General features: G+C 38.1%; 1 protein-coding gene across 1 annotated transcript in view; it reads right to left on the bottom strand.

The window, feature by feature from the left end:
* Positions 1–13,469, bottom strand: part of bean1 (brain expressed, associated with NEDD4, 1) — a 65,287-nt gene extending 51,818 nt beyond the window's left edge. Inside the window, exons 1-3 of the mRNA XM_067401744.1 lie at positions 13,149–13,469; positions 12,455–12,529; positions 10,493–10,621 (exon numbers count right to left, since the gene is read on the bottom strand). Of these exons, the coding sequence (XP_067257845.1) occupies positions 10,493–10,621; positions 12,455–12,529; positions 13,149–13,176 (232 nt within the window). The 5' untranslated portion in view covers positions 13,177–13,469. The remainder of the gene's footprint in view (positions 1–10,492; positions 10,622–12,454; positions 12,530–13,148) is intronic.
* Positions 13,470–13,792: the final 323 nt, after the last annotated feature.

Raw genomic sequence — 13,792 nt, forward strand, 5'->3', positions numbered from 1 at the left:
GATCAACCTTCTTGGTAATCCTCAATCAATTCATTATAAAGAATATAACAAGAAAAAAATCATAAAATTATAAAATAATGCCTATTTTTGTATTCATTTTTTGTAAAAATTGTATAGGGTCACAAACGACCCGAGGTGTGTATGAGTGTATATATATATATATATATATATATATATATATATATATATATATATATATATATATATATATATATATATATATATATATATATATATATATTTATGCACAACAATAATTTAATCTTAGATGATGGAATACATGCAATTCACCTTTATTCCACAAGGTGGCAATGTCTGATACACAATGCTGAAGTGACAACTCATTCAGACAGAAAACGAAATAATAATAACAACATGAAATGGCTCAGCAATTTACTGCGAAACAAGTACTGAACGCAATCAAATATGACTGTAACTGTTACTGGAACATAACCTCAAACATTAAAATTGGCCCATTATTTGCTGAATTTACTTGGAAATGAGCTCTGACGAGGACAGTGATGATGGCATAAAACATCTGCTCAAACTGAGCCCTTTCAAGTACCAAAAGGTAACAAAATACGATTTATTTTATTCTTTTGTAATTGTTTCTCTAATATCAGAGGAGTTTTATATTATCACCACAGGTAAGAGATCCTTCCGTGTTAGATATTGATCCGGGTGATTGGCGAAACAGTCATGCATTTAAGGGTTAAGTTCTAATTCTGTGAGACCGCATGAGCCCCTGCCCTTCCCTCTTTTAAGGCAGGAACACACCAAGCTGACGGTCGGCCATAGGGCAGTTTTTGTTCGTTGGCCGACTAAGTTTTCTCAGTGTGTTCAGCACCGTCGGTTGAAGTTGGTCCTTGTTGCCTTTTTTCGGCCGATTCAACATGTTGAATTGGCGTCGGAGCTAGTCGGGCCATCTGATCATTCTGATTGGCTGTTCAGCTACTTCCACCTGCTGATACAGAAAGGCATTTAATCTTACGCAGGCGCAGAACTGACGTGCTACTTGGCCATCAGCTGTCGAGCGTCGGTTTGGTGTGTCAGGGCAACTTTGGACCAAGACGCTGCCGACGTGAGCAGTCTTACAAATTGCATGCCCTGCAGAGCAGCATCCACGTCTCATGGTCTGGTAGCATTGTTTATCACTTCTGTTTAATTAAACCACTATTAGATCATCTTGTTTTTGTGTTCATAACATAAAATATTAGCACGATTGCAAATGTGATATTCATCTTATACAACAGTTCAATAAACTAAATTTATTATATTAATTTACTATTTTTAGACACAACATTGTCAATTTCTGAATGAATCGGGTGAGTCAATGATTCAATGACCCATTCATAAAGACAGTGGCTGAATTCGGAACCGCATACTCTTACAATTTTCTCCATTTCTTTCTATGGCAAAATAGAAAGAGTAGTATCTTAGTATGCAGTTCAGAATTCAGCAAGTCACTTGCTTCGTTCATGAATGAATTAGCCTGTTTGAACGAATTGGTTGAACAAATGATTCTCTGATTCACTTATTAATTAAGACTTGCTGCCACCCACTATCATTTTATTTTCCCCAACATTTCTATATTTAAAAATTTTATATTTAGAAAATTAATTTCTTAACTTTATTTGTGCAATTGTAATTGCAGTGTAAATGGATTGTTAAATATGTTAAAGGGTTAATTCACCCAAAAATGAATTTTCTGTCATTAATTACTCACCCTCATGTCGTTCTACACCTGTAAGGCCTTCGTTCATCTTTGGAACACAAATTAAGATATTTTTGATAAAATCCAATGGCTCAGTGAGGCCTGCATTGACAGCAAGATAATTAACACTTTCAAACGCCCAGGGGTGCATTTCCCAAAGCGAACTATGGTCGCATGTTCCATTGTTACCAATAGAGTTCAATGGGACTTACGACCATAGTTGGCTAAAGATGCTTTCAGGAAACGCACCCCAGAAAGGTACTAAAGACCTATTTTAAAACAGTTAATGTAACTACAGTGGTTCAACTTTAATGTTATGAAGCAACGAGAATACTTTTTGTGCGCCAAAAAAACAAAACAAAATAACGACTTCATTCAACAATATCTAGTGATGGGCCATTTCAAAACACTGCTTCATGAAGCTTTGAAGCTTTACAAATCTTTTGTTTCGAATCAGTGGTTTAGAGCCTATATCAAACTGCCAAAGTCACATGAACCATTGAAATTTCAAAATACTTATGAAGTAACAAAGCCTTGTTTACAGAAACCACATGACTTTGGTGCTCCGAACCACTGATTCGATACAAAAGATTCATAAAGCCCCCCCATCCCCATCCCAATCTACCATCAGTCAAACAAAGAAAGAAATGTCTGAAAACAGTTGGATAGTTAAGAAAAAAAAAACAGAAAAAAAATATTTTAACATTTAAAAAAAATACTCAACCTTTAATAGCTGTATATACATGAAGGACATTATAAATTAATCATTTGCAACAGTTGATAGAGGAGAAACCTTATTTACAATAGATTGCTGTAGTTTCCTCCAGCTATTGCACTGCAGTATGAATTTAATTTAGTGTTTTTTGCTTAGCCAGTGTGTATGAGTCAAACACAGCTGCCTCAGTCTGCTACACTGTCATGGGAGCTGTCAGACGGATTTGGTAAACCAAGAGAGAGTATAGCAAGTCATTGTCAAAATCTTTCCCGCTCCACAGTTTAATCCTAGAAGACTTTAATTGAGTGCAACTATCTGCTTCATGTTTACTGCTCCTGAACTTTATAATGAATCTGTGAGATGTTTGTAAAACCACAACCACTCAAAATAACAGAAAACACAGCACTGCACTAAACCTTAGAGTACAGCCTATTACAAGAATTTGACAACACCCACTATCCAACTTAACTTTAGAAAATACTGTTGCAGTACAACGTCTCGGTTACTAATGTAACCCTCATTCCCTAAAGGAATGAGACATTACATCAAATTAACATTATGGGGATCTCAATTGGGAGTCCAATCCCCTTTGAGTGGTAACAAAACAAGCCAATGCACTTTAGCACTTTGGAGTGCAACTCACTCATTCAGGTTTGTGCTGAGGAGCCGGGGATTGGATCCTGTCCATTCAGCAATGGTACAATGTTGTGGCAGGTGGGACGTGGCAGACTTAAGCCACATGTGGAGGTTCCAGAAACTTGGACATGGGTGCAATATGGTGCCCCTCCTGAGAAAGCAAGTCTTTCCTGAGGAGACTCTGCCAGGAAGGGGCTGTCACGAGGAGCATCATGTCTGAGAGCCAGGTCTGGGTGGGCCAGTAGGACTCAACCATCAAGACCTACTCCTTGTCCTCCCTGACCTTGCACGGTATCTGTGTGAGCAAGCTCACTGGGGGAAACACATATTTGAGTAGGTCCGTGAGCTGTTCTGAGAACTCGTCAGCTGCACAATTGAGCTCACCCGGAATGTAAGCGGCACGGAGCGATCTGAGCTGCTGCTAATTTACGCCGCCATCAATGTGTTGTCCGATCCGGACCAGCACATGCTTGCAGTACTGCTAGCAACTCAAGGCAATTGATATGCCACTGCAGTCAGGGTCCCGTTCAGGAGCTCGAAACTACACACCTGTTGCATACTGTGCCCCACCCCATTCTGGAGGCATCGGTTGTGACAACAATGTACCTGGACACTTGTTCAAGGTGCACTCCAGCCCATAGAAAGGCAAGGTCTGACCACGGGCTGAAAGTGTAGTGACTGATTATTGTGATGGTCACCCGATGTGTGCTACAGCGCCTTTCCCATCTCGTAGCTCGGGGGTGTAGCCAGTGCTGAAGCAGTCTCATATGCATCAATCTGAGTGGCATAAACGTGGCTGCGGATGCCATATGCCCCAGGAGCCTCTGAAAGAGTTTCAGTGGAACCTATGTTTTCCCCCTGAATGAACTGGGACAGTTTATCACTGACTGTGCATGCTCGTTCGTGAGACGTGCTGTCACGTTGACCAAGTTCAACTCCATAGTGAGAAAAGATATACTCTGTTTAGGGGAGAGATTGATCTTTTTCCAGTTGACCCTGAAGCCCCAGATGGCTGAGGTGCCAGAGCACCAGGTCTCTTTGTTCACACAACAGAACTTGGGCCAGAATGAGCCAGTCGTCGAAACAGTTGAAGATACGAATGCCCACTTTCCTTAGCAGGGCAAGGGCAGCCTCTGTGACCTTTGTGAAGATGCAGGGTGACAGGGACAGCCAAAGGGGAGGACCTTGTACTGATATGCCCGGCCCTCAAAAGCAAAGTGTAGAAATGGCGTCGGGGTAAAATTGAGACATAAAAGTAAGCATCCTTCAGGTCAATTGCTGCAAACCAATCTCAGGGACGAACGCATGTGAGAATGCGCTTCAGCGTTTGCATCTTGAATAGAAGCTTGTGAAGGCCAAGATTCCAGACACACAGGTCCAAGATTGGCTATAACCTTTAATACTTAACATGACATAATACTTTGAAAATAACATCATACTTTTAGCCTTAAGATGTTTTGCAAATATAGCCCCAAATCTTGTAGTCTTGTTCTACTTGAAAATAATTTTCATATTGCATATTTTCCATATTTAAATTTTGTATTGAAAGTTATGGAAAATAATGGGTATGTCAGTCCTAAATTTAGGATTCCTAAATTTTTGCTCTAAAAGTAGTATTTCAAAAAGCATTTTAATGCTAAAACTAGCTTTTAAATCTGTGAAAGGTTAGGAATAGTTAAAAGGACCCCTCACCAAGACCCAATCACAAACAATCCTAAAATGGTTGTTGCTGGCTATCCACCTCAGCAGTCTGGCCAAAGACACAGTACACCATTGAGGCAATGGGGCATAGAGCCTTGGGTGCTGAGGCTTTTCTTCATAAATGCAATAAAAATATTTTGATTTACATGCCTCCCTTTGCTCTCATAGGAAACCATAGAAAATCATCAGACCCCCAGGATGCGGTGGGTTTTGTGGGGGGTAATTGAGAATGAATGCTGGAAAGTCACATGAGAGGAGGCAATGTCTCCATCGCGTTATGATTGGGTGTAATTGGTTATGATTGGATATGATTGGTTTGTGTGATAAATCCCGCCTCTTGTTGACGTGCACGTTACGCACATCAGTTTGAATGAACAGATGATAGCGTCAATGTGAAGACTAATTGAAAAGTAAGTAAACAGATCACCCAGTTAGATACTACCGCTTTATGTCACGTCAAAATCAAACTTGAACTGGCCTGAAAACATGATGACTGCGTTTTTTTTTTTTTTTTTTTTGTGCAATCAGTTTGGTGAAATTAAAAATACAATTTGTGTCTGTGACAGACAGTGTTTACGGAGCATGACTGATGATCCAAAATAGCCTAAGATGACAATCAAAAATAAAAACATCAATACACAAATAAAATATATTATTATAAATTATTATTGCCTTTAGTTATTATTTTGGAATGAATGTAGAAATGCTTAAAACACTAACTTGATGAAATTTACTTGGTTTTGATAAATAGAACATTACATTGTTAATGTAAAATTACTAAATAGAATTGTATTTGGTTTCTTTTTTTCTTTTTTGATGTATTGTAATGTTCATTTAACAAGGAAGATGTGTCAACATTAAGAGTTAAGAGTAATGCATGAATTTACATTGATTCATAAATAAATAAAAAATGTGCCTCCTCATTTCAGAACACCACTACACGCCACTGATTTTATATTGTGTTGGATTTGCAGATCGGGGATGGTGAGTAAAGCTGCATCAGATGTCAATGGCAATCAGAGTGCAAGTGCATATAATGTAAACAACACAATCCCCCCCCCCCCCCTTTATTTATAATGATTTCGCAGCTATATAACAAACCCATTTTTTTTTTTTTTTTTTAGAAAAAAAAAAAACAGTCTTATATTCAGAATGGTACTATTTAGTTGCAAATACTTTGACGTACTGATTTAAAAGGTGTCACATTACTCACATTCACTCAATAACCTACATTAAGTATTTTATCCTCTCAACTTTATAAGCTTAATGAGTTCCAAATGCCACTTTAAATAGCTTCTTTCAACTTTTTAAAACACAGAGGCTCTTCCAATGAGATAATGTTGCCAAAAAAGTGAGCCCCCAATAATACAGTGGTTCCTATTCTCACCTCAAAGGTAGTTTCCTGTCATGGATGGGCAACCATTTAAAGACGCCATTCCCACGTAATTTAACCCAGTTTAAAGGGCACAGTGGCGATAAACCTGGGTGCTTTGGATACCACATATCCCAAGCATGTTAGGCTAAGGGGGGATTAATGCCAGAGATCCGTATTATCTAGACCTCTAGGGTTTTAGTGGGTCAGGGGATGCAATAGCAGGGCCCATTTCCACAGGATTTTCCAGCTTTGATCCCACTCTCGCCGATATGGCTGGCAGGCTTAGCCCATGGGATGAGGCATTGGCCCTGTGGCTTAATCTAGTTTAAGTGGCACCCATGAACCACTTCTGTATGTCTCACTCAATCAACAAGAATCCACCCATCTCCCAAATATAGATCACCTAAAAACATCGACAAAGATTTTCACTTTGGACTGCCAGGCACAGATGGAAAGCACTGCAGGCTGGAATCATTGTGCTGCTGTTGAGTAATGCTGAATGCTGCAACTGCAGCTGTTACTGAGATGCTGTATTACTCAGAGCACAAATCCAATAAAAAAGGGATCTCTTATTTTATTTTTGCCCCTTTTAATATGGTCTGATAAACTACAGTAAATGACAATCTCTAATTTAAAATTACATTAACAATTATGAACATGCACATTTAACTTTGGCATGCACAATACATTATGACCATCAATATCAGACAATATTCACAGATATCTGTATTGGTATGAAATGATTAATCCAATATTGAAAGTAAACAATATAATGGATTTTTATACATTTTCTATTCTACTATATCTAATAATGTTTTAATGCTTGATTGCACCTTAATCAATGTAAAACTGGAGATTTTATGAAATATTATAATAAACTTTCTTACTTTTGTGGAACACAAAAAGTGAATTTTATCAACATACTGTACATATACTACTGTTCAAATCTTATTGACTATCACATCAATTACTGACCATGAAAATAATTATTGGATATTGGTCAAAATTAAGTAAACAATATAATGGATTTTTATACAGTTTATTTTCTACTATATCTAATCAAGTTTTAATGACCATGAAAATAATTATTGGATATTGGTAATTTTTTTTTCTTATACTGGTCCATTTCCAAATTCATTTCTATGCCAACTTTGTAGATTGCTTTATAAAAGAAGTGATTTAGTCCTAAAGCAGTAAAAGGATTTTACAGCAATAACAATCTAGGGATCCAGCAGCACTGGTGGAAAAACTCATAAGCATTACATTAATGCTAACTCCCACTTCTCTCCTCTCACTCTTGTATATGGCTCATATGCATATAGATTTATATCTCTTGCAAGGTTGCTTCTTTCCAAGAGTGAAATTGTTAGTCATGCTTGCATAAGGATGCATCAATTTTTCAAAATTCATGCAAAAATGGTCAGATTTTTCCTGATGGCTGGAGCTGGAGGATACAGTTTGATAAAAAAAAATAAAAATCTTTGCACAAAAATATGAGCAGATCACATGAGCATTTAAAACAGAGCCAGTCTCATTTTCCATGCCAAGTGCTATTTGTCTAATGTTTCAAATTTTCAGTCTCTGCAGAGAAAAGATAGTATCTCAGTCAGAAAAAGATTATATTTTTAAAAGGAACAGAATTCATAGTTTGTGATGTAATATGAAACTAAAATATACGGTTAAAAGCACTTTGGCTATATCAGATGTCTCAAGGATCACAAGTGAGTTAACTTTATACACTGCACATCATCACTAGAGAGGAGAGCCAAGATGGACTGTTTTAACGTGGACCACTGACACTGACAGCTGTGCAAAAGCACGGCCATCTCAAGGATGTATGTCAGCGTGGGTACTCCTCCTCAGGGAGGGCTGTAATAAAGCTCATTTTGATAACCCAAAACTCAGAGCCGCCCGTTGCTCATCTAATTGGAAGCGTTTATGTGAGCAGCAGCAGGAGAGGCCTTCGTTCTCACTCTAGAATTAAAATGCTAATGCGCTCGAAACAAACAAAACAAAGCCTTTCTACATCTGGGATTTGCATGAACTTGAAAGTAGCCATGAAAGTCAATAACAGAGGGCACCAAGTTTGAAAACAGAGCATTTATCCAGCGTACGACACCATGCAAAGCCATCTGACAGGAATAGAAGCAACCACGCATGAATCTAAAGGACTGATGCAACAACAAAGGCAACATTTTCCACCACTTTGAATCTTTCTTTCTTCTTGTCTTCTTTGCCGCTTCTTTTAGCCTCCCTCTGGGATGACAGTAGGAGGGCGAGTGTTTATGAGTGGGCTGTAGCAGCAATAATGGTAGATGTTGTCTGTGCCGGTGATGTAGGGAGAGGTATGATGGGTGTGCTATTCCACACACACAGCAGGAGCATCCCCAGTGGGCTAGAAGCAGCGTCACCAACCTGGCTGCAACACACAGATCTAACCAGCTGAGACAGTGCCTGACTGAAGGTCACATCAGGAAGAGAGGAAATGGCAGCATAGCAGGCAACCTGCTGATCAATACTCTCTTTAATTGGTTAGTAAGTAAAATTAAATATGTACCAGGCAATATAATATGTCATGCTACAAAAAAGCACTATGAAAAGGTATCATAAAAGTTGTCCATAAGATTTGATGATGAATATTTTAAATGAATAACACCCTACATTTGGTCTGTTCTTCATACAAAACTATTGTATCACTTCAGTATAAGTGCATTATAATGCTCAAGTTCTATGAGCCACTTTTATAGTGCTTTTTGCCCTTTGGTCATTGACAGCAAAAATAATGTAGCTTTTTATCAGTATTTATTTCTTGTTATTTTCTTCTGTTGCACGGGCTGGGAGCTTGGAAAAAGCTGGCTGCAGGGACCACAGGGCTACCGTGACATTTAAAGTGTTGGATAGATGAGCAATGTATCATGTATCAGAGTGAATTGAGGGGAGGGACAAGAGAGTGCTACTTTATGTGAGTGCATTTTTAAGGACACAGCGTCCTGCGACCTGCAGGTTTCTGCATTGTACATGAGATTTTAACATCTGAGGAAAGCAGTAAGACACATACGGTACATTTCAATATTTTAAGTGATCTAACTCTAAGGTACCACAGGTTCTCTTCAGGTGCCACATACCACTACCTCAAAATATTCATGTTAATGAATTCATGCAGGGGGTTCTATACATTATAATAGAAACTGCTTATATTTCAATATTATATCTCAGTCTATCTAATCCACTGCCTTACATTTGTCACAAAGCATCATTCCCTGCCTATTGTTATACATAATTCCTAACAAAAACAACAAGATGCAACAATTTCCAATGAAAGGCAATTTTTGAAATCAGGTAAGGTTTGAAATGAGGTAAGGTTAAACAAAATACAACCATCATGTTCTTTTGCTACGTGTTGAAAGCCTTGTGACATCATCAGTGTAAGTAGATACAATTTCCTGTGTTGGTAAACAGTTTAGCCAAAGGTCAGTCCAAATTATCAGATGCCCTAAACGTGCTATGGCTGAAGGGACTGCCTTTAAAAGAGGATGGTGGCCACTTAGCGAACAAGATTATATGTCAGTGAAAGAACGGTACCGTGATCACACACATTGCCTCGGGTTTCACAATATTGGTCTCATATAATAATTACAGCAATAACAAAAGATGAGATTCTGATTAAAAATTTGCTAGGAAAAGAATTAACTGCAGTCCCTTGAGCATGTATTAACATTCAGGAACCATTTTTCTCATATTGAATGGAATAGCAAAACTAATTTCTTATTGGATTTGTTTGTACAGGGTTGAGAATGATCCCTGATAGCTGACAACCTGCCTTTGTGTAATTCAGCGAGAAGCTGTATCGCTCTCAGTCAAATACTGAAAACATTTAAATTATCGTTCTTAGATGACATTTTCGGCACTTTGAGTAGTAGTTTACATGCTTTATATTTTGTTTGCGCTGTAACTGAGCTCATTCAAGCTGCCAGACAAACAGAGGAGAAAAGTGCTTCCTTTAAAACAACACTGCTTAATCAACTCAGTGTCAAGATAGCCCAGTTGAATCACAACTTGGAGCTGCGTTGCCATGGTTTTGGTCTCGACCCCCAACTAGCTGCCTACAGTTTGGTTTGTTTGTTTATTCCCCAGGATAAAACTGGCATCAACAGTACACATGTGTGAAGCCTCTGTTCTAAACATTTGTGTAAAATTGTGGTCTGTCTCTCAGAGATGTGTTTGTAACACATAAAGGTAGGTGAGATACAAATCATGAACTGAAAGAGACAGTAAAGGATAGAAAACAGCTCCACACTCTTTGAATACATTTTATATCTACCGAATACTGAAAACTGGATGTTTTGCTTACCTGAACAAATCAGTTTCATTAACATGTACTCCCTGCCACAGTCTTTCTTATAGTAACATCTTAAACGACTGACCAAGCAGGTTCCAATTTTGATCTTCTCCTTTTTGCAAAGAAGGATGATGCTCTCATCTGCAAGAACAAGAGAGAGATCAAAGGGAGAGAAAGAGTGACAGAAAATAAGTATGTTGTGAGGGTCACCCATAAGTTTAAACAACCTTTGGCTATATCCCACCCAGGGATTTTTCAATCATATGACCACAGACCCTACATATTATATTACAGTCAGTTCAGAGGGCAGTTATACAGACTGATACACAAGCTAACCTTCTCTTAAAAGTGCAATATGTAATATTTTCTGTCTGCTAGAGGTCGCTAGAGGCCTATTCAAAACAAAGGCGTAGATTGATGATGCCAAGTTTGAGCGCGGAATCTTGGGACATGTGGTGTTCACCTCAACGGACAGTGGAATAGAACTGGGATAGGACTCGGGAAGAAATCATGTTCATGGATGTGATTATTAACAATACTGTAGTATGACGCAGAGCAGGACTGAGTGTTGTGGGAGCTGAATGAGGCCGCTGGAGCAATTGTTAATGAGAGACGAACGCAACACGCCTCACGAGCAGAGGAACTTTTATTATGCCACAGTCGCCGGCGCTGCTTCCGTTTTTCTGGTCATGAGCATGAGGTAACACAGCTCTGTTTATCATTAGATACATTTGTTAAGTTAAGAGTGTTGAAAATTGTGTTATAACGTAACTCTGTGCGTTTGCTTGGCGGCTGCTGTGAGACAATGTTGCACACTGCAGCAAGATAGATCGATTTTAGAATATCATATTAAATACTGGATGGCTTGTGTTGATAAATGGCATGCAATTAATTTTAAAACGTATTGTATGATGGAGAAAATGCAGTATTACTGTTACTAAAAATAAAGCTGCATCTGATTATGCTATGTTAGCTACTTCACAAAATAGTTTTTTTTCTCTGAGGCATGGTAAAGCATGGTACTCACAAAAAAACTGAGAAAATCAAGAAAATTAGATTTAGCCTAAACAATAAGACTAAAAGTGTTGAGCTATACAACAATAATTAGTTTTCTGTCTATAAATATATCAAAACAGTTGTTCCCTTGTCTAATAAAACATGTAATATATTAAAGCGTCTTTGGTGTTTTCATGGTTTCTACAAAATAAAACCGGAAACCGAGGGTAACGCGGGTGACGCAATTGACAGGTGACTCCTCACACGTGCAATTTTCTCAAGATTTACAAATAGTTGGAAACATTTGGGATATTGTAAGTACTCAAGTGAACAAAATATATAACACTGGCCTAGTGGTTTTACTGCAAAATTCTTACATATTGCACCTTTAAACACTTAAATCACAATTTCAGATTTGCAGTGTTTACATGTCATTATAAGTCATATTCTTGTATTTTCTATACACCCAGTTGCACAAAAATTGAGATAATTAGAAAATACGTATTGAGCTGAAAACAGCTGCTGACTGATTTTCAAATGGTTCATTCAACAAGTGCAAAGAACAGCATCTACACCATCTATCTACAGCTTGATGACTACATGAATACTCTGGGCTATTTAGCTTATCTATCCAGAGCTCATTAGTCAGGCTACTAATGATTTAGTTGCATTTTGCATAGGACCATACTCAATACATTTCAAAAACAACAGTGTCATAACTATAATGTGAAGAATAAAAATGATGTAAAACATCTTTCTGGCTCATTCCCTGGGCAATAACAAACAGAATAACAGATTTTTCCCTTGAACTGCAGCCAAATTGCGTACTTATTTTTAAATTGAAACAACAGCTGATAATGTAATGGCATATATAAAGTGTACGCTAACCTCCAAATAACCTATGCAGCTACCTAATTATCCAGGGCTCACAAGTGCATTTGAGAAAGCATGCATAAAAGTCTCAAATAAAGTACTCACATGCTTTGGTGTAATTCTTGCCAGTCTTGATTATATCTGAAGTAGTGAAAATAAGAGGACAGTGCAGGAGGAGAACTGGAAATTAAAAGGGGGAAGAGAGACAGAGAGTGTGAAAGGAAGAAGGGGAAACAGTTTCATTTAATTATCATAGGCTATTATTTTATTTTAATTCTACATCCCGCTTGCAGGGTTGCCTCTGACAATTTTACCTCTCATGGGATCTGAGATGTGTGTGCAGGAGCAATCATTCAGAATCACTAGAGACCAACAAGCTACCATGGAGCCTGGCTAATAATTCAACAAACTAGTGCTACATAGTGACATTTATGTTCAAGTTATGAAAATAGGCAACTTATTTTAAGGGTGAATGCAGACATAGATAGATAGATAGATAGATAGATAGATAGATAGATAGATAGATAGATAGATAGATAGATAGATAGATAGATAGATAGATAGATAGATAGATAGATAGATAGATAGATAGATAGATAGATAGATAGATAGATAGATAGATACTAATTAATAAATCCTTCATATGTGTTAGCACACGAAGCACTTTTATGTTACCTGATAAAACATTTTTACAGAGTACATTTCAACGAAAAGAGACCACAGTCTGAAACAGAATAAAGCGAAAACTGTGGTGTCTGTATGACTTTAAGATAAGGAACAGGTGAAGTAACCTACTTACCCGCTCGCAGAGAAGAAAATAGCCCCATGCAACTTAAACGTCAGTGTTTCTGGGATTGCTCTGCAAAGCCCATTTGGACTCAGAGCTGCAGCTGAAATTTACTCTGCTGACCTCCCCAGACGTGTTTTAGCCTACCACGGTCTTGCAAATTCAGCTCCTCTACATTTCTAAATATCTCGCGCGGTCGTCTTGTTCATTGCATGCATGTACCGCACATCAAATCATGACAGTGCTGCGCAAACGCCGCTTTACTATGAATCCAAATTCCAAAACGATTTTTGCTTGATCACGGCACTTTCATTACAGAGAATGTAAAAATCACGGTATACAATTGCTGTATGTGTATCCTCGCAACCTCATGGCTGAGTCTCCTGGCACTTCATAAGGCTTTCTGAATAAAGAAATGAGGGCAGGTAATGCTGTGCCATTATACAGAGAGAGAGAGAGAGAGAGAGAGAGAGAGAGAGAGAGAGAGAGAGCGCACTACTCTCGCGACAGACAAAAACTGGTAGAGTAAATAACACGTCTCAGGCTAAAAAAAATCATAAGTCTGCTTTTCTCATCTCTCTGCTCACTTTAAATAACTTAATTACGGCACATTTGTTATTATAGTAGCCTAATGAGTGTAGATTTGTGTGCTGTAT

The sequence above is a fragment of the Chanodichthys erythropterus genome, chromosome 11 (assembly GCF_024489055.1).
Source record: "Chanodichthys erythropterus isolate Z2021 chromosome 11, ASM2448905v1, whole genome shotgun sequence".
Classification (NCBI taxonomy): domain Eukaryota; kingdom Metazoa; phylum Chordata; class Actinopteri; order Cypriniformes; family Xenocyprididae; genus Chanodichthys; species Chanodichthys erythropterus.